The sequence below is a fragment of the Bombus impatiens genome, unplaced genomic scaffold, assembly GCF_000188095.3.
Source record: "Bombus impatiens unplaced genomic scaffold, BIMP_2.2 scf_0197, whole genome shotgun sequence".
Taxonomy (NCBI): Eukaryota; Metazoa; Arthropoda; class Insecta; order Hymenoptera; family Apidae; genus Bombus; species Bombus impatiens.
Genome location: NT_176616.1, coordinates 783,340 through 807,611, shown reverse-complemented (window position 1 = coordinate 807,611; position 24,272 = coordinate 783,340). Strand labels below are relative to the sequence as shown.

At 40.1% G+C, this 24,272-nt stretch overlaps 2 protein-coding genes across 10 annotated transcripts in view; one reads left to right on the top strand and one right to left on the bottom strand.

The window, feature by feature from the left end:
• Positions 1 to 11,987, top strand: part of LOC100743661 — a 37,971-nt gene extending 25,984 nt beyond the window's left edge. The window contains exons 2-4 of one of the 2 annotated variants that reach the window (XM_003487716.4): positions 7,956 to 8,375; positions 8,987 to 9,279; positions 9,761 to 11,987. In XM_003487716.4, coding sequence (XP_003487764.1) covers positions 7,956 to 8,375; positions 8,987 to 9,279; positions 9,761 to 11,525 — 2,478 coding nt within the window. In that variant the 3' untranslated portion in view covers positions 11,526 to 11,987. The remainder of the gene's footprint in view (positions 1 to 7,955; positions 8,376 to 8,986; positions 9,280 to 9,760) is intronic. The other variant, XM_012382833.2, reaches the window with a different exon arrangement.
• LOC100743303 (E3 ubiquitin-protein ligase MYCBP2) overlaps positions 1 to 24,272 on the bottom strand; it is a 265,639-nt gene that overhangs the window by 28,113 nt on the left and 213,254 nt on the right. The gene's annotated exons all lie outside the window — the stretch shown is intronic.

The following is a 24,272-nucleotide window of genomic DNA, read 5'->3' as shown; positions in this document are numbered from 1 at the left end:
CTTCTGCTTTAATTTATCTCCGCAATTTATGAGACTTTGTTTAACGCCGTATACACGTTCCTATCTATCCGCGGTGGCCTATTTTTCCATGGCAAATAACGCCGGTTACGAGCTCCGAGCAAAGTCTGCTTAATCGCAAATTTAATTGATGGTTCGTTTGTTTCCCCGTTTACGTTCGCTGTGGATTTCGTCGTGATCTCGCGAGCACACCGTGCATTCGCCACCGTCTTAAATCGTTTATTTACCCTCAGGCAGCGAGCCACCCTTGTATAGTTTCAACTCGCACAGATTCCTTCCTCGCCTCCTCAGGGGCCAAGATCTTGGGAGACTCTGACTTCTCTTTCGTTTGTTTACCTTCTCCTCAGTCATCGCTTCTGGCGGCTAGTTCTCGTACGCAGCTCCTCCTTAACCTCCCCTTAAACGACGACATCGCGATGTCGCGTCTATAGCTATCGCTTCACGACAGAAACCTTCGAAACGCGAAAACCCTACGGGTTAAGGGTAACATCATCCCTTTTGTCGCTTATGACCCGACTAAATTCGATTATTTCGCTAAGATTTCCTCGCCGCTGCTCTTCATTCCCCTATTGAAACTGTACACCGTACGCTGGGCATCCCTTTAAGAATTTTTTTTTTTTTTCAAACACAGCGTACTGACGTTGCATGCTTCTCTAGTCTATCGATAACGTGCTGACAAATTTTCGACCTTTTCTTAGTTATGTTGCACGGTATATAGTTATGTAAGGGTATGTTAATGGGAAGTAAGTTTTGAGGTAATTAAGTTTATTTAACATTAACATTTCATAGACAGATTGTGTCGTCGATGATGCTCTGCATTTTTCGTTTTTGAACTTTTCACCTAGGTTAGATAAACAAGTCTGTCCCATAGCTTGTTAAATATTTTTAATATTCTCTTGAATTTCGTGAAAAATAATTCTCATCTAATGATAAAGTAAGAATCTGCCATCGTTTTCAAAATTTGATATTATCCTCCTCTTGCATGAAGCAATTTAACGTTCTAGAATCCATACCGAAGATGCCACAATTAATTGAACGATGTAGAGACGATTACGGCGGCGGAGTTTAAGAGCCGTTCATAATTCGACCGCTCCTCTTTGTGTTGGCAACTAGGTGCAGAAATAGCCGACGTTATCCCTGTTCCATCTTTTGAGTCAGCGTGCGAAATGGCACGAATTTTAAGAGCGGTCTTAGTCATTCATCGAGCGTAGAGAAATGCACGGGTGTCCTCGTGTATCTCTGGACTTACGCAGGGAACTGCTAGGAAGAGTTTTCCCTCCTTTTGGTGGCCCCGTTCTTCTCTTTATTTCGGAGAACGTCCCAGCTGTTCCCGTGCGATGCACCGAGCCTGACGTCACCGATGCACCCGTGAAGACACTCCGAGTCAACCATCATACATTACGGGGAATCGTGTTTATAAACTTCCAACTTTCTTTGGTTTCTTTCCTCGAGTAGAAGTGATGAAATTTTAATGACATCAACGGAATAATGGCGTGGACATTAAAATTCAGCAACAGAATAGATTTTAGTATTCTTAGCGGAACGTAATTGAGAAGATCTTTAAAAAAAGGAAGGACCTATAGGTAGTCTTGTTGATATTACTACAGGTCTCTATCGTCGATTGTGATTTTAAGTATTTGCATTTAATCGTACATTTTAACTCTTAAAAGTATCGCCCCTTTGATTCCATAATTAATTAAGTTGTAAATTTATTGAATTATTTATAGTGATAAACGACAAACGTTATTTTATGAAAAATAACAATGGACTAATTATAATCCTCAGCAGAGTGTATTTTTTAGTCAAATAGTTGAGTTATTGCGGAATTTTTAATTATGTGGCAAATAGGAAAAGAACAAAGTTCTCTAACAGCTATTATAATTGCAAGATGCAAACATGGTTAACATTTTTCAATGCTATTCCGTTTTATTAACAAACTGAAGAACTTCCTTTTTAATAAACTCGTGATAGTTCGTTTATTTTGTTTAGGTAATTTTTTTCAAGATTCTACCAACATTGAAAATTCGAATTTGAAACTTTAGTGTCTTCGGAGAGTGTCATAATCAATTTAGGATTTTATTTCATTACTTTTGAGAGTAGATGATAGCATGAAATCATCATAATGCGGTAACATCGAGGATTCCAGGGCATCCAAGGGAGATGAAATGGATAAAACGAATCACGATAAAACGGTTTACACGAGTAGTGGCTTGCGGTGCACACGGTGCTTATAATGTGAAGATTGCAGTAATAAGCGAAACAGAAGGTAATTCGACGGTTCCGTTTCGAGTTCATTTCTTAATGGAGTGACGGGTCAGGAGTGGTCAGCAGGAAGTAATTGCAGTCGCATCGCCGCACCCTGTCCTCGATCATTTCTCGTCACGCGATCGGCTTCATCTTTCACGTAAAGTGTAATGTCAGTATGATTTCATGCAGGTTCGTTCACTTGATCTGAATTTCTTCCGCTTTGCGTTTCGCTTTCCGTGAAAGAAAATCAAACACAACCGCGATACTTCCCTGGAGCCTAAAGTCTTGCAATCAGATTCTTGATACTCTAAACAAGATTTTTGCGTAACATATTTTCTTAGATTTCATTTTTCTCGGAAGATCGTCAATCCTTTGAATGGTATTGCGTTCTTCATAATAAACGTAATTAAGAGACATTTATATGCTGTTATGTTTAAACATACGTGTTGAAATATTTATCAAGAATAATACTTAACCCCAATTTAAGACAATTCCTTATATGAATAAAATTATAACGCTTCTATATCATAGGAAAAATTACAAATAGAATAAAAGAAGTGACGGCAGTCCGTTTCAAACGCATCTATAAAGTTTCTTAATATAAAGGCACGATATAAAAATCGAAATCGCAGGAGAAGCGACAGTAAAACAATTCAACTTCTTCGAAACTATCTTTTTACCAACATCAAAACTACTCCATTATATGAAGACCCAACTACTTAATTCTGATATACATTTGTCTTAATCCATCCACAAACTTCCTCTATTTATTTAAATATGTATTTCTCGCTCAAACACCATGTCCACGAGTTTCCACGAAGTAGAAGTGGCGTCCCACTACTTCATAGTAACACGCGTACTCCTCTAATCAGGCTTCACAATCGAGAAACAAGTTTCGAGTAGTAATTTCAAGCGACTTGCAGACACACTAGCCGCATTGTTCTCGCGGCAGATTCTCTGACACCGTTCCCATTCCTTCGCTTGTTTCGCGTCCCGGTTCGCCCGGTCTAATTAACATTCGCGTGGGCGTTAATCCGCGCAACGAGCGTGTCGACGCGCGACAACTCGTTTCTACAAGACGTCTGATCGACGCGAGCCTTTCCCACCTGACCTCCGCCGATGCACGAGTTCAAGGTGAGCCTCGCACGGTGGAAAATTGTGACGGAGAATTGCAATAGAAATCGACGACGCGACGAGAAAAACAGATGGCGGATTTGTGTTACAACGATTTAACCGTGTCGCAAGAGACGAGCGTGTGGATTAAAAGCAGAGACAGAGGAGCGACTATGTGAATCATCGGTTCACTGGTGAACGCATGGAACATGGTAGCTGCGATCATTCCAGTTGCTGTCTCAGAACCGAGGAAAACTCGGGATACTTGTTGCGACACTTTGTGGTTTCGATGTTATGCGTCAGGATAATTGCAGAATTTAAATGGGAAACGATGTAGAGGCTAGAATAATTTATTTCAACCTTCAAGATTCTTTTTAATTTCTAGGATAATTTATTTTCATTTTCGGGCATTTTTATAAGTTTGAGAAAGTAAAAGACGATCTTTTTAGAAGAAAAGAATGTGAATTTCATGCTGAAGGCAGACGTAAACCTTAAATGTAAAATGCTACTATAATTTACGTATAGCTTTTAAAGCTAGGTACTGGAAAGTAGAGTTTAAAGTCGTAGATATCTTATTTATACTATACTTTTGCTTCTTTATTCTAAATATTAACAATGATTTCTTAAGTTGAATCAGGGTAAGAGGGAAGTAATATCTTTAATGTACAAGTAGGAAGTGAAACATCGAAGTTTAAGTCTTCGTTAAAATGTTTTAAAGCAGCATTTGACGTGGTTTTCCACAAAGAAAGGCCGAAGCCTAGGGCTCGATGAGAATTTTTAGTGCAACCAGATGGCCGCGTGATTTACCAGAGCCGTGACAGAACAACAATTATTTAATTATCTCCTGCACAGGCTTTCCATGGAAGAATATCGTATTTCTTTCCGGTAGGCCACGAAACGCATTACAATGAATCAAGACGTCGCTAGGAGAAATCACTTGGGCTGCTTACTCTCCAATGGATGTTGTGATATCTCGCGAACCAAAATATCCTCAGATAACGAATTTAGCTGCGCCACGAAGGTAAAAGGGGCAGGCCTTCCTCCGAAACTCGCAGAGAAACGAAATGCGAGGATACGTACCGAGAATAGCGCGACGAGAAAGATAAACAAATTGTCGGAAATTCCGATCCGAAAAAGAGGAAGTTCCACCGTGAAAGTAGCAGAAATCGCATAATCTTCGAACGAAACCTCGATCAATCGAGTGTGCAATTTTGTTCCACAGATTTTCACGATCTTTCAGTAAATTTACAATTAACTCATATATACGTAATCAGAATTATCTATCAAACATAAGTAAGTTTGAAGCTTTAATATTTCAAATTTCTATATAAATCTCAAAATAGACATGTCCAATGGATAAAAACATATTATCACTAGAAAATAAAAAATTGCTAAAGGAAATATTGAAATGTGTTACAGCTATCTACACTAGGAGTATCCGTGCCGAAGTCGACATTTTTCTTGGCGTTAGATCTCACCACAGGTTGACGATCGTTAGAATTTTTTCTCGAGTTTTTCACTATAGGCAGAACGCAAGATACGAGGGTATTAAGGGATTACAGGAATCGTCTGCCGAAGGCTTAGCCGGTGAACTGACGCGACGCCTCGATTTTCTCGTTCGAGGCTTACTAAATACCGACGCGAAGACTCCTCGAAAACAGCTTTGCTTTCCAACAGGTACAATGAATCCTCCTCACGTTCACAGTAGTAGGTTTTGGTCTTTTGTGAGACGAACTGAACTGTCTCTTTCTTTAGAAATTTCAGTAGTCTGTTTCTCTCTGTCAGTCGAAAAAATGGGCTTCTACGTGTTTGTCTGATTCAACGTCACCTCTTACTCCAGTCCCGATTTCAGCGTTATCGTTCCGTCGATATACACTATACTGTTTCGTCGACGCGTTGCATTGGGGCTGCCACCGTGTTTTCTCATGTAAATTTCAAGTTCTGCCGCGGCTTACATCGTGTTCAAACGTCGTTCCAAAAGGGATTTCCTAGAGTCGACGTTTGCGCGGTCCAAGCGACGTGAGAAAGCGTTTCGAAACCTTTCCAAACTGTTACCAGATAGCTTTCTACCCCTTTTATAGTCTCTCCGTCTATTTCCTTTTTTTTCTTTTTTTTGCAAAGATAAACTCTACAACGATTGGAATATAAATCACGGACGTTGCACGCGTACGGGAAATCCGAGAAAAAATGAGATACAACCAAGCCGACCGACAGACGTATTCCATTTTTCCGGCCATTTGGAAACATTAGGAAAAACATCCTTTTGCTTATATCCTATTTTGAGTTTGTACACCATGAATTTTTCTTGCACGACTTGTTACGAGTAGAAGGATTGATGACAGATATTTGTTTTTTTCTATTGCCTTTTTCCACGTTGATGCTTTCGAGGAAATCGATGTTCCCTGGAGGTAATTGCTCGTATACGCGACTCGTTCGGTACACAATTCAAAGAGAAGTGGGGAAACAGCGGAATTATTGCTTAGCATGGCGTTCGAACATTTCATTAAACTGGCGCGCTGACAAACGTGCAGATAGCGGGGAACAGTCAGGAAGCCGACGTCAGCGGAAGTACTTTTAAAGGTAACTCGTCGTGGGCCAACAATTTCGCTCCCCACCGTCTCTCTCTTTCTCTTTCGCTGAGAACGTGATTAGTATGTCACCGAAAACGCAAGCTTCGCGTGCATGTCTGCGTGCTTAATGATGGCGAACAAGCTAATTCAATCAACGTTCACCGGTCTCGTCGCTATCATCCAGTCGATTCATTTTCGTTTATGCTCGCAATTCGAAGAAACAAATTTACATGCGTCTCGATGAACGCACGAAGCTACTATGAAATACACTTTTTGACGATAAAGTCACTTGAAACGTGCCTCGTGGACGAGCAATTAGAGAACGAGGAGGAAACAATTGGTTCGTTCCGTTGTTTAACAAGGAACCAGGGGCAATTCGATTTCTTGCGCTGTACGAGCACATTCGAATTTCCAGACCGGTTCTTGCGTTTCATTTCATCATTGTTGGTTCAAAGGGAGCAGAACATCGTTAGCAAACCTTTTCGACACGTAAATGGCAATCCACAGAACGGCACATCGATCGTCGCCGTTTCGTTATATAATACAAATCTGACTATGGAAAAAAGATGGGTACAAAGAGATACGCAACCTTGCACGCATAACCAATGATGTAGATATTCCTAGTAACCGTACGTGTTACAATCGTGTGATTCATTTTTCACGCGGACTCGACCCGCAGAACCATTTCCGTCTCATTATCGATTCACCTCCCGCTCGACGAACCAAGAACTCGTTCATGCTACGTCTAACATCGATATAATATTTCCGAGGACTTCAAACATGTTGTATCGGATACAACTGCATAGCATTTTCTCTTCTGAAAAGTTTGATACGACATATGATTTTTACCTTTGACAAAATGACATTTTGAAAATGACGCGATATCCATTTGACTGACAGAATGAAAAATATACCTTAATTATAGGTAATTGAATTTCATACACAGAAAACGAATAGCATTGAAAATTTCAAAAGAGAAGGGTAAGAGTGTTTAATTAATAATCGCGACATTAATTCGTCAGTGATTCCAGGTCGTCGAATTTCTCCTGTTCTCTCTTGTATTTTTTCCTCCTTTTTCCTTCCATAGTTGCTACGACCAGTTAGCCTGGTAATTCAGTCTGATAGAAATTCACTTGTTGATTTTAAAACGCGACAGGGCTAAAGGACTTCCGTTTCATTATGGAGATTTTTAACTATCTGATTATTATTCATCGCCGCCCGAGTCGTAACACGTAAATTATTCCGAGAAATTATTCCCGGGGGTCTATTAAAATCCCTCTGCCCAACTCCCTCAGCCATTCGTCGCCTCTCTTTTTATCGTTACGAAATTACGAAAGCAGAATCCCATCGAGAAGATGATATTTGCAATTACATAAATTTTATGACGGTTCAAATTGAACTCTTCTGTTCCCATTGCGTGGAAATCTTGACCATCTGTAGTGCCAATAAAAATGGAAATATTCTCAACCTCGCTTTGACATAGCTAATTACAGGTCATCTGAATTTCACTGCTAGTTTTTCGCAAATACCACTCATTCACCGCTCGATAAATTCTCAATTTTCCTCGCGCGTATGAAATGAGAACGAAGAGAATGAATTTTGAAAGACGTATGAAATAAGACGTTTCGAAGTGCAACTACCTTTACTCACAGAGCTCTCTATACGTACAGTCCACTCGCAGGTTGTATGTATATTTATCAGATATGCATCATCAGTCAGCTCTCGACTACGATTCACAGCAAAAGATGATTTATATCCAGGATACACCTACCTACGATAACTCACGTCATTCACCCGCATTGTAACCCAAGTCCCACCTCTCTCGACTCAGCTATAAATTTTCCAAACAACCCTTATAATATTGAGGATTTACAAAGTTCCTAACATCCTTTACAACCTTTCGAAACTGGCACAAAGATTAAAATACCTCTCTCCACCGTTAACGCGTCAACCAACAGGATCGACATACTATAATAACCAATTTTATTTTCCTTTTTTTGTTGTTAGGACGTGGAGTTACTGGAGGGAACCATTCCATCGGATGCGATGGAGGTGGAGGTCTCTCACTGCAGGGAGTTGAGGATCCAATCGGGTGCTTTCGCGGATGGCGCGCCTTTAAAACGAGTCCACGTGTCGGGGATCTATAGTCTGGTGGCTAAGAGGCAAGCCTTTCAGAATTTGAGCGCCCCGAATACGCATCTCGAAGTGTCCGAGTGCAACAGCGTGATCCTAGAGAGCCACGCGTTCAGGAATTCGCGAGGGACACTCAGCGTTTCGATATCGAGATGTAGGAACGTTGGAATCAGACCGAATGCCTTCTCTAGGCTGCTCTGGATCACGATTAGGGAGGTGCCCACTCTGGAGCTGTCCAGCAACGCTTTCAAACTCGAAGCTTCTCAACACGGCAGACATGGACCAGCGACCAAGGTCAAGTCTACACTGATCAAATTCTTACATTAAAAAGTAGAAAGGTGACGACATTCTTTAGAATTCACTTTGGGATTCATGATCATTTATACGACTTTCTTCCGAGATAAATTCGTGGAAGTGATTATACGTTTTTTGAAAGATCGAATATTATTTATGTTTCTGGGCAATGAAATTGAAAATTTATAAAAATGAAGTCAATCAATTTGGCTTCTGTGATGCTCGTATATATTTAGGATTCCGCTGTTCTTTATCCGACAAAATTTTCATGGTGAATTTTGTGTCGTTTAATTTTAATTTTGATTTTAATTTGACGTTATACTAACTAAAATGTGATATTGCTTTTTTACCTATGTTGAATATCTGAATTGAAAATCTTAATAGAAGTTCTGGTACACGTCAGAAATAATAGAATTCAAACTTCTCCGACACAGTTCATTTTAATGGCTCTTATATTTCTCATTTGTTTCGACGTAACATAAATCCATCGCGATAAACGGAATACATACGCGAAATACGTTTGGCTAGAAATTGGCGATATTCCAACAGGCTAGCCGCAACAGTTTTCGACGAATTCGCTATAATCTCGATTTCTAATTCGGCTAGTGCAGATTATGTTCCAAACCGTGAGAATCATGGAGTTGCCGACAGCGGTATTCCCATCGGCGGTTGCAGAGGTTCGGATGGATGATATCTGGACAAAGGTGATCCGCAAGAATGCCTTCTGCGCGATGACGATTTTCAGTGTGACCATCAGCAACGCGACGATCTTAGAGATCGAGACCGGAGCGTTCAGCGACAGAGCGTTAATCCAAAGCCTAGAGTTCGTCGACGTCAGATTGAAGAGCATAGAGAGGGGAGCCTTCCGGGCTGGCCACGACAACCTCACGATACAATATTCAAGGTAGATCCGCTCGTTTCCCTTTGTCTCGCTTACTGTTTGATCAGGCGTGTTTGTATTCTTACTCGCGATTGTTAAGCCGTTACTCTGTTGTGCGTTACAGTTAACGAAAGCTTAGATTTTTCCAACGTTAGAAACGTAAAAATAATGTACCATCGCAATGTCGTTAAATTTTCTTTTTTTGGTAGTGAAAACGTAACGTAATTATGTGTTACGCCATTATATCGTAATATAATTTCCTCCACCTTGAATATTTATCTCATTCGGTAATGTCTCGTGTTTGCTTTGTTTCAAAGTTGACAAGCAAAATTAATTACGCCATAATTTAGTGGAGAGATTAATATCTGTAACTCGAAGCGAGATAATTCCATTTTCCATTCGTGAAAACACGCGAACGTAGTTAAAAACTTTACGTTGAAACTTCTGGAGATAAAGTTTCTGTAATGTGCAAAGTTCAAGACAAAGTTTCCTCTCGCGTTTGCAGGTTGTCCGAAGTAGAGACCGGCGCCATCGACATATCCGCTGCCACGGTCAGCTTCAACAATAACGAGTTCTTAAACCTGCACCAAGGCGCGATCGTTCTGCATCAGTGGAATCACATAGCCATCGACTACAATCTCTTCATCGATCTGGAAACCGACGCGATCATGGCAGAGGTGGACGCGACATCAGCGCCCAACTTCGAGTTCTCCTTTACGGGGAATCACATAGAGAAGGCGAGACCTGGTTCCTTGAAATTCGCGGCGATCTCGCAACGAGTGAATTCTGCCAGAGTCGGTAATAATTACTTCAAGGAGAAGTGCAGATGTGGCCTGGACAGTTGGACACGCGAAGTGACGGGAAAGAACAGCTCTGTATCCTGGATGATGGATTCGAGCTTCTGCGTAGTCGACCAACTTCTCGACAAGTGCTTCAATCTCCCACAGGGCTACATGTCCATGAGCAATTTTACAAAAATTATCTGTGGTCCTGGCAGTCATATCGTCTGTGAGAAGCCATCTGCTAAGCCAGAGCCAAGCGTCAGTCCACCAAGCGTTGGTCCACACGTGTATCCAAGGCACAAGGGTTACTTCGACGTGGAGATGAGCGACTCTGAGCAATTGCAACGCGAGAAGAGGATTATCGTAGTGATCTGTGTGGTAGCTGTATTCATCGTGCTGGTGGTCATCTTAGCTTCCGGAATTCTGTATATGCGCCGTAGCGGCGTGTGCCCAAAGTTAACGTCCGGTCATCTGATAAACTTTGCCAGCTGGTTGTCACCCAGCAGTGGAATGACCGCTGCCACTTCTGCCAGATCGATATCCAGGTTAAGCGTGCACGAATACGCGGGACTTCAGCCGGAGACACGAATTCTGGAGGTTGAGACTCAAGCAGAGCCGGCGGAGGAAGACGAAGAAGATGCCGAAGGATTGTATCCTTATACCGAGAACAAAGCGACGCAAACGTTACCCGAGGAGTTAACGGAGGAGTACCTGAGGGATCTCAGAGAACGACTGAACGATCCTGACAACTACAATCAGGCAAGGGACATGATAGAACACCTGTACGATCTGATTAAAGTGGAAGAGAGCTGTAACAATAACAACGACAGACAACCATCGGGCAGGGAGGAGAACACGTACGATGTGATTCAGCCGAGACAAAGGAGACTCAGAGGTGCAGCAAAACCTTCCGTTAGTGTCGGTACTAAAGCACCGTCTTTGGAGAAACTATTGCCCAGTGGAATACAACCTAGACCACCTCTGACGGAATACACGGAGCCACGAGATCAGAGGCCTAACGAACAGAATCACTTGTACGCCGAACTACCTGGTGACGAGACGGTTCCCAGTACCAGTAGACTATCTCAACCTATCCTGGCGACTTTGGCTGGAAGAGCGCCGCAACCATTGCCGCCAGACGTCGTAAACGACCATCTAATCAATGATCACTCGAACCAAGCATTCGGTAACTCGAAGACTGAAAACCACAGGCCTCCAGACAGTCCTAAGTTCGAAGCTCCTAGAAATCAGGGCAGACCCATGAGTTTTTTAAAGGCTCTCGGCGAAAGTATTCTCGGCGGATCGAAAACCGGCAACAACAAAAGGCCCAATTCTCTGCTCTGTGAATACGCCGAACCGTCCGATGCGACTGCCCATCTATACTCGGAACTACCCGAACCTCAAACGTCGACTCCAGCGAGCAAGATGGCCAACAGACCGCTACCCACCAAACCCGACCAAGATTCCGTGAACGTGGCGAGGGCATAACGAACGCCCATCGTCGATTGTCTGTGATAAGTGCGCGAGAGTGGCAAGACTACTACGAAGTGAATCGTGCTCTCTCGTTCTTTTTTTTTCCTAATAATCGTTCGTCGAACAACGATGATTTTCGTGCCTGGTGACCGAACGTGTTAGTAGAGTTTCGTCGAAGAGGAACAGTGCCAGATATGTAAGAATCGAACACTTTTTATGATTTTTATGATACTAGTTTAAGAAGCTTTTGTATAAAAAAAAGAAAGAAAGAAAAATAGGGAAATTCATAGAAAGGATGAACATTGTTCGGTTTCGTTGTAACTTTTCTTTTGTTTGTATGGAAGAAATAGTTAATTGGACGAGCGATGAAAGACGAGTTTTATTTAACGACTGGCCCCGAGACGCGAATGTATCATAGATTTATATATATATATATATTTGCTTCGTCAGGTATTATTAAAAAAGTATTCCACATTCCTCCTCTGTCTTTCATTCGACCCGGTACGGCCAATTACGCTCTCCTCTTCGATCCGCCTTCCACGAGTTCGTGGAATTATGTAGCTGGATGCGATATCCAGTTCCGATAATTTCCAAGTTTCAGTTCTCTCGAGACTTCCGCCATACTCTTAATCGTTCCATCAGAAATTAATTTTAGACATAACGTGACGGCACTGGATAATCTGTGAGAACTATAATCGTTATGGATAACTCCCTTGAAATATTCTTCCTGGACTTGTCAGAACCATAAAAGAAACTATACGTGTAAAGTAGCTAGAAACTTCTAAGAAATTTCATTTTGCCTGTGACGAAACCATGACCATGAACCTGGTCGCTGTTGTACGTTCGCAACTTTGTCTTTCCCACGAGGAAATCTTGTAGCTACGAACCGTACAGTTGTCTTGCATCCACCGAGTTTATAAGTCGTTTTTCCCATAGGAAACCTTTGCAATTACGAACCTCGCAAATGTCTTACGCCTGTAAAGTTCCTTGCTACATTTTCCCTTTGGGTTAATCCCGTAGTTGTGGGTTGCAACACTATTTTCCCTTCACCGATTTTATCATGGAATATTTCGCAACTTCCATAACCAGATTCTTCGAAAACTCTCGTAACCGCGACACATTCACATGACCTAGAAATCCACTTTTCCACTTCTTCCATATCTCACAAAAATATAGGATCCCTATAGGTATATATCTGTAGCATGTACACTTACTTCTCACTTCGGAGATATAAGGATTATCTCTTTCACTGTTCTAAGCCTAAAGAAAAACTTGCTTAATTCCCAAAATTTCGTACTACGTTACCTTATCTCGAAAAACTTTATGATTCCAGCATCGTTCAAGACTCTCGCGTCCCAGCGTTTGTCTTGCTCGAGAACGCGGGTTTTAGGTTCAGGGGTCGACACGGATATTTTTTCTCATTCTACATGGCACAGTGGTGCTCGAGTCGTACGAAACATCGTCTGGTCGTTTCGTTCACAGTAGCAAGACGACCGAAGAAAACAGTCGTTTCGACGGCCACCGAAGACCCCGAAAAAGATATTCTTAATCTCTTTCGTTCTCTCTGGGCGTAGTCGGTGTGTATATCCGCGGCGAGACCAAACTATTCCACAAAGAATGTAAGAAGAGCAAATAGAGAAGGCGGCTAGCTGGGGAGGGCTGCGATGCAGCTGTTGATGTTCAAACGGCTGTTGCCTCTCTCTCCTTGGCTCTTTCACCCTGTTCCTCCCTTTTTCCCTGTCTACTTCTTTCTTTCTTTCTTTCTTTCTTTCCTTCTTCCTCTGATCCTTACTGAAAACCAGAAAAGTTTCAGCGAAAGAGAAAAAGAGCGCGGTGACACGGGGAGAAGTCTGCGAGTCTAGCCGAGAAAAATATCGACCACTGCTGAAATGTTAAGGTAAGTAGCAGGAAAATTAATTTATACTATTTAGTAGTTTCAGAAAAATTGTAGCGTAGTATAGCGTAATTTCTATCAAATGGAACTATGTGTGTATGTTTGAAAAGTATCCATGAAAGTGAATGGAAAGGAGAAAGAACCCTTCGTCGCTCTTATTAGCAAGAGGACAGATGTTTGTTTAATTGTCCAAATTGGAGTACCATTAAAATTTAGTACCTCTTTAAATATCTCTAAAAAGATCTCCTCGCCATCTTATATTCGCACTTTTATCAGGGTAGGTAATTTTAGAATTACCAACCTGTAATGTGTACTTAGATAAATATATTAGAAACAAATTATATTACTTCATATACTTAGAATGAAACTAAATAGGTATATTATATTTTTATCTTAGTAAAAAGAGAACATTTCAACTTTGCCAAAATTCGCATATGTCGAGTAATTGTAGAAGAAAAAAAATCTAAAATCTATCGTTTTTATATATTTGGCAGTTTCAGTGTCAATTATCAGTGATTAAAATATCATATTGCCAATCACATTCATATTCATAACAAGTATCAAAGAGCTACAAAATCACATGCAAGGGAAACTAGATGAACGAAATTCACGTGAAAATCACGGAAAGCAGGTCAGCCTCGAAATTGAACGGACCGCCATTAAGGACAATGTAGCGTGAAAACGTTTTATCGAACGGTCGCTGGAAATCCAGGATAGCCGGGGGAAAACAAACGCGATATTTCTTCCATGAGCGATTCGTCGTACTTTCGTTCCGAGGGTGTGATCCTTCGCGTGTTTTATCACTCGCCACTTCGTCGACAGGCCGCCGCGTAGCGTCGTCGCGATACCGAGTCAACGTACACGGAGCAATCACCCTATCTCGCACCGATTCCCCGGATACTTTATGGGCGCCTATTTTTCAGATAAGGATGTGATTTTTCTCGACGACCGGTTGCTCTTGGCGGTAGAATTATGGGAAGCATGTGACCGGCCGATTTTTGGACGACGCGTCGTTTGTTTAGTTACGATGCTTCTGGTATTGGGAAAAGCGTATTATGATATAATGGGTCACGTTTCGGCTACGAACTTGTCTAGTCTTGTTTAGATTAGTCAAGTTGCTCGAGTTTAAACAACCTGAAGCGAGTGATCAAGATGAACGTGGAAATTTGAACGGATATATCAAGTCAGATGTATCACATTGGTCAATACTCTGTTTCAGCTGGAAAAATTGTTGGATCAAACTTAATTCAAGATTAATTAAACGATTGAATCTGTTCTTCTGATCGTATTTTACTCCTTGAAGATCTAGATCCATATTCCAATTTGTTGCAAACCTTCGTAAAGTAACGAACTACTTTCTGCCAAAATTTCTGTATCTTCTGTGCGTTACCCTGAAATCGGGTAACACTAATTAATTCAGCGCATACATCGATAACATCACCATCTAACATCGTATTAGAAAGATAGAATTCTACGATAGAATCCTATAGAGAATCTTCTCAACAAAAGAAGAAATTCAATCCTTCAACTGTATCTTTCTGTTCGAACAAACGTCCTCGAAGCCCAACTACGTCCAACATTCAGTGCATTATCTCGCTTATCATAAATCTACCATCTCTCTTCTCACTAAAAAGGGAAATCTATAGCCTACAGGACCTGTAAATCTTCCATCTGAATGGGGACGATGAAGAAGAGGCAGCAAGTGGTAGGGACCACGACGAAAGGTGCATGCTAGCCGGAAGTGTATACGGGATCACCGGCACGATCCATCGCGTTACACGACAGAATAATCTGCAACGAGGCAGTCGAGGCGAGCTTCTCTATCAGGTTTCATTAGCGAGCCAATCATCTCATCACTTGGATATGGTCGTGCTACCGTCGCCTGTACGTAGGTTAACCCGTTTCTCTGGTCCCTGACCTAATCTCCGCGAGTCAGAGATCGTCCAGGAAAATCGATCGAGGATCACTTCGGTCGGCTCTCTCTCTCTCTCTCTCTCTCTCTCTCTCTCGGGTTATCGTAACATCGAAATCACTACTGGAGCCGGTCAACGGCTTATATTAAGCCCCAGCTTAGAACGTAAACGCGTTTTCCATTTCGTGGTCCGTGGAGAGCGAGAGAGAGTTCCGTAGTCGACGAAAACAGCTTACGTGGGATAGAATGTATCGGGACATTGTAATTGGACCGGATCTAATATATTCCACGACGCGTCAGCTAGTAATATCGTGCGATATTGTTTCTCGACCACCTGGATCCCTTCCGCCTTCCGATGGCAACCGGCTCTGAGATTAGTTTCCTAGCCGATCTAGTGGTCGCGAGGGGAGCGTCAATTACGTAACTGGGAGTTTGTTTCGCGGAGGCTTGTTCGTTAAGCAGCTTGTTACTCGTGCGGGTAATATGCTCCAGAATGATGACGAGAAAGAACTGGATAACCGTGTAATGAGCGAAAATGAGTATACAACTTCCGCGTGTTGGAAATTCTGTCCGCAACGAGAGATGCAATTGGAGAGTTTGGAACGAAAACTATGGACATTTGTCAATTCTTTTCTCTTTTTGAGACAGCAAGACAAGGATACCGCGGCATTTTTAATTCTCGTCCGATGTATATCAGAATAATGATCGGGATACTGTGATAAAATAACAATTTTGCTAATAAAAACACAGGTGTAAATTCTATTCTCTCAATGAGATCTATTCTTGCAAAAAGTAGATTTTTGAGAAGCATAAGGCTTATTTTCCGGTTCATTTTCGTTTGATATTAGAATGCATTTGAAAAATCCAAAAATCTGATTTTATTGAAAGCTACTCAAGTATTTATTACTTTTGGGTATCTGGAGAAAGTAATTTAATATAATAATATGAAACGTTGGTAATACGTGAAAATTTATGCGAGTCTTAATTACTATAGTTTAATTATGATAATTTATTAAACGATGTCAAGCTAATATTAATTTTGCGAGAAACAAGTTTGCCATATCGAAACTTTTATTTTTTGGTCATGTTAATTAAATAGAAATCCATTTTGAGGGAAACAGGTCTGTTGTTTGGCAACTTCTACCATTTTTCGCTCAACGAAGAGATTGTTTCGCCGCGCTCGGCACGAGTTTTACGAGGCCCGTGACGTAACTCGTGTAGTCGTTTTAAATTTTATGGGAAAATGTATAAAATCGAAACGTGTTGGAAGCATACGACCAGGTGACATACTGGCCTGATCGACGAACTGACGGCCGAACTTTCTGTTCGTGCTTTTATTTCGTCGTGCTCGTATATCGAATGGCGCGTTCTTAATATCCACCAAGTGTTCCATACGAGCCAATGTGTCACCTGCCGCCAGGATATTAGACCGTCGTCCTAATGGACCTTTAAGCCAAAGATCTTTATAGAAGCTCACGTATCACCGCGATTCTTTTCTCGAGGTAATCAACTCGAATGACAGAGCTGTCACTGAAAAATGGCGAATCCCTGTTTCGCTTTTTTGGCATTTTGTATTCTTGACAGTTATTTATCCTAAAATGGCATTCTAAGACATCTGTATTTCAAATTGAAGTTAAAAGATAGTGTAAATAAATTTTTAAAATGCCTTTCAATTTTATGTTACTTTATTGATCAACTTATTGTTACTTTAGTAACAAATAATCTGTAGTTTCCAATTTGATTTGTTTCAAGCCACTACGGGTTTGCCAGTGAAACGACATGTAAAAATTGCATAAATGTATAAATAACATTATTATATATGTAAATAAAATAAGCTGTTGTTTTGTCAAGGGACAGAAAACTTATTAGAATAACATATACATTATAGAAAATCACGAGAAGCCGGCGATACAAAAGGAAGTTCTATAAATTGAAGAAAAAATAATTCATTAAGTTCTTCATAAAATTCTAGACTTTAAATACCAGAGAAAATAGCAGGTTAAGAAGATACTGAGCAAATTTTTGATATTTACGATATTACAATATGAATTCAATAAAATTCAGTAATAAGAATTGATTAAAAAAGTTACAAATAAAACGTTGCGTTAATGTTAGTTCTTAATGGGTTAACAGGAAGATTTGACTCAAAATAATTGATCAGAACCTTTAAATGAGGTGTATGGAAGAATTGCTGGTGAAGTTGATTCGCCAGCCACGGAAGGTTCGTTTGCGTTTCGTCGATGGTACGAACATCCGCGAAATGACGAAACGTTTGCCAGTCACGTGTTGACGGTCACGGGAGTCATCCAACGCGCGAGCCAAATGAAAAAAACAACGAGTTGGAGAAACAGGATGTCGCAGATGAACGGGAAAACTTGAGTCTGTGTTAATTATAAATATGAACCAGAAAACGATGTCCGTTCGGTGGGCTCTAGAAATCCAAAAATAAGATATTCCCGACTCGTTTCATTGCCCTAAGTTCATCGACGGAAGCAACAATTACAATGCTGTGTTGTAGGCTATCTGGCGCCGTGTTATAGTGAAATCGTAGTAAATATATTTGATAATAACGCTTTTACTACTTTTATTGACATTCATCGAGTACAATATACGACTCGATAAGATTACGCAATACGGAGATATGGTTCCTTAATTTCTGGTTCAAGTAACTTTTTCTTCCTCTTTTTATTCCAACAATTTCTTATTCTTATTATTTTGTAGTATTTTCTACTTGAAAATCCAATAAATACTTCTTGGCTAATATTCACAATGAATAATTGCAATTAAACTAAAACAAATTGATAGGTCAAACAAATCGATAAATGATATATAGTCGTGTATATATAGAAAGATATCTGCAATTAGCGGGAATAAAAGAAGTTTAAAATTTTGCGTTAATAATGATTCAAAGTTCCATTGTTCGATTATTTTCCTTCTCTTTAAATAAAAAGAGATACGAGAATCTCAGCGGAGTATCGTATCGACAAAGAAGCGAATTCCTTTATTGCGATTCATTGCCGGGGTCTCGTGTACTTTACAGACGGCGTATCGGCCGTGCAACTCGTGGCCCCGCTCTCTCTCTTCCCCATTGAAATCTAAATATACCCCATGATATTAATAGCGTATGGTGTGGCGGTGGCAGAAGGGTCGTTTCATACGCCCGCGTTGCACGTAGTCTTTCAGACGAATGCAGAAAACCGCATTCTCTCCACAACTACATGCACCCTCTGTCCTAACAGACGTTTCGCGATTCACGAACTGCGATTCTTTTTCTTAGCGTAAAACACTGCACTTCAATTTGTCAACATTAAATCTGTTTGAAACTTAACAGACGCGATTTATTATTATTCGATTCAGATCTTTTAATTAACGTGATTGAAGTTAGCGAAGGAAATTACACGTTGTGTCGTATATTGAAATTCCTTGAATATCGATTTATTTTGTCGCTAAATTAATAAGCTGACCGAATTGAACGGAATTCAGGTTCGTTTGAAAGAAAGCTCGTTACCTCGTTTATGTCGAATAAAACGAAAACCTTGAGGAAAATCTTATTGTTGGCCAGCGCAGGTAATTAATTTACTTCGCTAAATGAAAATGAGTTTCCACCGACCGTTTCAGGGCAACACTATGCAATTCAATCTGTTCATCATTACCTACTTCCATTTTACTTCCATCCTCTTCGATAATTAGTTCTCTTAAAACTCTCTCAACGCAGCGTGGCACGCCGGCAACAATTATCAATGTCGAATATTTCTTTTAATTCCTGGTTAACCTTCTCTGTTTGTTCCCCGCGCTTCCGCTTAAACCGCCTGAACCCTTTCGACGCACATATTTTTTTCTTCACAGAAATTATATGGTACAGGCTGAGTAATATATTCATATTGACGCAATACACACAAAATGTAAAAATAATGGGTTATCCAATTCGTCGCTATTCAAATAAAGCTATTCCACCCTTGGAAATGTACATTTATACTCCAGAAGTAGTATAATGACTATCCTAACGCACGTATCATCCAGTGTGTTGTTTAACTCTCTAATAAATTTTATGAAAACGTACGAAAAACAAAAATACAATAATTGTGTCAGTTAGAAAAATTACAACTTTCCAGCAGTCTATGTAAAAATTTCCCTTGCAACGCATTGCTCATTAATCTTAAAAAGGGTAAATTGTAACAAGTTCACTCTGTGCATTAATCTTCGTTGTACATATCTAACGAGATGTTGTGAAGATTATCGAAACCGGAAGACATTGGAGAGGGAGCGTAGCGAAGAGCACGGCGGGAATACTTCCGGAAAATCTAAACCATTCAGCACAGTGCTCAGAGATCAAAGAAATGCGCCACTGCCGTGTTAAAAAACCATCATCGTCGTGTCGAATGTTTCTCATCGTCACGGTCGTGTGAAAGAAACGCGCCGCGTGAACTATTCGAAAGATCCAACGGATCTCATGCGGGTTCCGGTACGCAGACCCTCTTGGAGCCCTTTCTTTCATCGTCGCCAGTCAAACGACACCGGCTACACATTTCCACCCTCGATTTCCTCTTCCGGATCGATTTTCCGAAAGATCGTCTCACGTTGCTTCATGACGAATGAAGACATAAGAAATTGTAGTACGAAAAACACATGTAGCGTAATTAGTAATATTTTATGGCCCATAAAAGTTTAAAAATAAGTACTTTCTGTATTTGATCCTGGAAACTCTAGAAACGATCTATTTTATAACATTATGAAAATATTAATGCTGGAAATTTATATAATACGTGTTACGTGAGAAGTATACTAAGTATCCAAAGTAAAGCACTTAATGTATTAAGCAGGCGAAACAAATTGTTAGTTAGGTTCTATTACTTCAATTCAACTTACTTCTAAATAAAACTATGAATTTGCATAACATTCTAATATCATAATTGTACTATCGATGATAGTCATACTATAAAAGGAGGAAACCATATACGTCACATTAAATTTATAGAACTGCTAGAAAGATTTGGTCTAGATTCAAGTTACGCCCACCACACTTTAAGGTAACTTTTATTCAGTCCATTTTTCTCCGAGATAATATCGATGTAAATCAAGGCGGTAATTTCACGTATACTTTATCCCTTACATATATCCGAAAACTGTGTTCTTGCGGTTTCACGTCGTTATAGTTATTAAATCTTTCGCGTTACGTATACTCGAGATTAAATTAGTCTGTTTAAAATGCATGTTAAAGAAATGCATCGTTAAACACCATGTTACAGAAAAAAATGAACAAATTATCACATTCTGTTATCTCCTTGTTGGATAACAGCATTTTGTTACTTTCTAGATTCTCCGATTGTGGCAACAAAATCTCATCGATGATCCTTTAGGCAAGAATTAGGAAAAATTAGGTAATTTTATTTCATTGACGTATTACAGTTGCAATTAACGCTGGTTTGTATTCGACCGGGAAATTCTTCGTTGTCGAGGGAACCAAGGGAACCGCATACTCGCGTGAAAACGCAATTTACAGGCTCGTGTGGCATCGTTCTTTCAACACGATTGTATTACTTCGTTAAAATGAAACCAACTGAATATCGCGTCCACAGGGAAAAGAAGAGAACATGGTACAACCATTGTACTGGAAGTATCAACGAACTGAGAAACCGAGATTTCGTCACTGTAAATAAGCACGTGAAAATGCGAAATTTTTATTTTACTAACGAACAGTCTTCGTGAAAACCACCATAAAGAACTTTTCTATTACAAAAGCTAGACGTATTACGTCATGGAGCTTTTATGAGAGAGAAAAAACTCCTATGACTGAGATTAGTATTTTTCACATAATTCAAGCTGAAAAGAGGTGAAGGAAATATCGGAAAAACCTATTCTCTAAGCACCTGTCTAGCGTACAAATCTCGAATACGTGATCAGCTTGTTGAAATCTGGAATTAAGAATTAAGTAACTTCGGCTTAAAGAAAGGAACTATTTAAATCTTTCCTCGAGCTCGTTCCTATAGACTTCGTGGTGGTGAAAAGAGTTATGTTGGAGGATTTGAAAAAAAAAAGAAGTAAAGAAGCGAGAACGAAAGGTCGCAATAGGTTCCCAATTCTCGTTAACAGATGAAAGATCTAAAGACGTTTGAGCGAAAGTTTGTTTGGGGATCGATGAAATGGGCAGAATGACTAGCTACGAACAGACATGAATAGAAATTGCTAAAAATTCCTGGAGGTAGCATAAATTCCATAGAAAGTTTTTACCTTTTTGTACTTTTATTGAATATTTAAAATTTTGTCAGGAGTTACGATCTTTTAGAACTCTTTTATTTACGAGATCATATTTGATATTAAACGGAGACCAATTTATCATTTAACATTTTTAAGTACAACTATGATAATCTAGACGAGATTATTTCAATCATAAATCCTTGTAGAAAATTTCAGGTTTTCGTAGAAATAAAGTAGCGACTAAATTAAATGATTTAAAGCCGAGTGGAATAATTTCGTGGTCGTAATACAACGTTCAATGAAACATTTTAACGATTCATTTTACAATAAAATTGAAGAAACCTAGTGGAAAAAAAAATGTTAAAAATAATGGAAACGAAGTTTCTTGAGGAGAAGTTGTGATTCCAGGGAATAAATCGTTTTAGGGATGAAATATGGAGGGAGATTTTTGAGAAGATGAAACGCACACGATCACACACATCCACCAGGAAGCCATCCTTTCCTTCGGCATGATTTCGATAACGGGTCGAGAAGTATGGACGACTTGTATTCCGCGCTGATTGATCGCCCGGTTGTCGCGAAGACTTATCGGCCACTCCGTCGGGCTCGAACGAGTTATCGGGCCACTCGATTTTCACCAGAAACGCTCTTAATAGCTTTCCAGCCGTACCGACCCATTCCTTACGTAATGTCGCCGATTACGTCGATAAAATCGACTTTAATGAAACGACCCGGAGCTCGGATCACCGCGAGAAAAGGAACAGTGTAATCGCGACCGGTTTAACTTCGCGTTCGAGTCGTTCCACTTTGCTCGACACTTCGGTAGTTCGGGATGGGAAGGAGCCACGAATTCTTTCAGAGGACGAAATTACGTTGCGTGAGCAACTGCAAAAGAAGACGCGGTATTTCACATTTGAAATTGCAACTGACGATTTGCACTATTTAATCTGTACTACGCCGGTAATATAAGATTCATAAAAGTATTTGAACATTTATCGTAGAAAAATGTTGACGTTTATGGCGTATGAAACATTTTGAAATCTCATTGGTATTGTAATGAGACACGATGGTCGTGATTATATCGGTCAAAATTGAAAGGAGTATAAAAATGTCCATAGATATTGCAATCCAAAGGATTACAGTCAAACAGTCTGGAAGAGTATGAAATATGATATTAATTAAGGCAAGACGCCTTATTAAGTGATTTAGAAGCTACAGTATTGTAAAGTACGAGCTATTAGCGCGGCAATTAGAACAGACATCCAGAAGCTTCTTGGAACGTTACAGGAGGTAATCTTGGTATTTTAGAGAGTTTCATAATGTGCATATGTTGCTGAAAATATTAGAATGTTTATTAATAACGGGAACCATTAAACCGAATACGATTGACGTTGAAAATCCTTTAAGAGCTTTATAGAATTTCGTAACATATTGAACAATATATACTCGTGTTCGCATTTAAGATATTAAAATGTTTATAACATAGACAAAAGACAATTACGCTATTTTAACAACTTCATAATCAAACGAATAATATTTGTACGTTTGTATTCTTAAAATATTAAAATGCTTATTAGCGACAGAGAATTGAACCTCAGACACAAAAGATAGAAAAAGTGGATCTAATATTTAAAAATCGTCACGCATGCTTTTAATGCTCGATAATACAATAAAATGGAACGCAATGCATTAGCCCTTGATGTGTTACTTTTATAATCTTTATGATTTCAAAGGCAATCCAAAGTGGCAGTAACACGATCAGAAGAGCGCGAATATGGCGAAGGGCAAAGCCGATAAAATCGGCAGAGAGAGGACACCCTGTGAACGACGAAGACCACGGTACGGCGACTATTGTGTCTTTAATAGACTTTCCAGCGCGGAAAGAGGAGTAATTCCCCCTAATGGCAGCATGCGCACCGATCAAATTGTAGGAGGAGGGATGAGATCATCGTAGCGGAAGCGATCTTTGAATCGAGTTGAGCTGAGAACTTAATTCGTCCCGTTCCCGTGGCTGTTCGCTTTCTGTCGTTCTTCTTATCCCTCGTCGCCTTCAAACGACCGATTTCTATGCGCTTTAACGCGATCTGAAATACGCAATTTTTTAAAAGACTCATCTCGTCTAAAGATAGCAAAAGTATCGTTGTCAAAGAAGCATCGGTAGCTTTTAAGATTGAAATCCTATCAAGATAAATGAGACTTCGTATTATTCATAATTCATGAAATATTTTCTCGTGCAAACGTACTATGAAAGAATTGGAATGGTTCTTAATTTTTTACTAAGCGAGATAAGTTTGTATTTCGACGATATTCTTTTACGTACAACGATCGTATAAAATATGTATAGTAGAAAACAAAGGATTAATGTGCCATCTGGGAATCTAACTTCAATGACGAAATAAAGTGGCAGCTCCAGAAATACATGGCGTCGGTTGAATATGTTAAAAGGCGAGGTCGATCACCGAAATTGTCGCCCTCGAAACAGAACGAGCCGCAAAAGCGAGTCAAGGTCTCTCTCGATTGCATCAATAAGGCGTTCGATAGAGGTTCGTAGATTCGTCCTGAACAGTTGTTAACCCAGCCGCAATCACGGGACGAATTTTGACGAATAAAGAGCGGCCAGCTGGAGAATCGGCCGTTTATATCGCCGCTGTGGAATGTAATTCGTCGGAGGTTCGAAATAAATTGCAATTGTCGTGGTATCAAAGTTATTGCTGCGATCGCCTCACATCGATGCAATCCAGCACGCTACTGAAAACTCTGA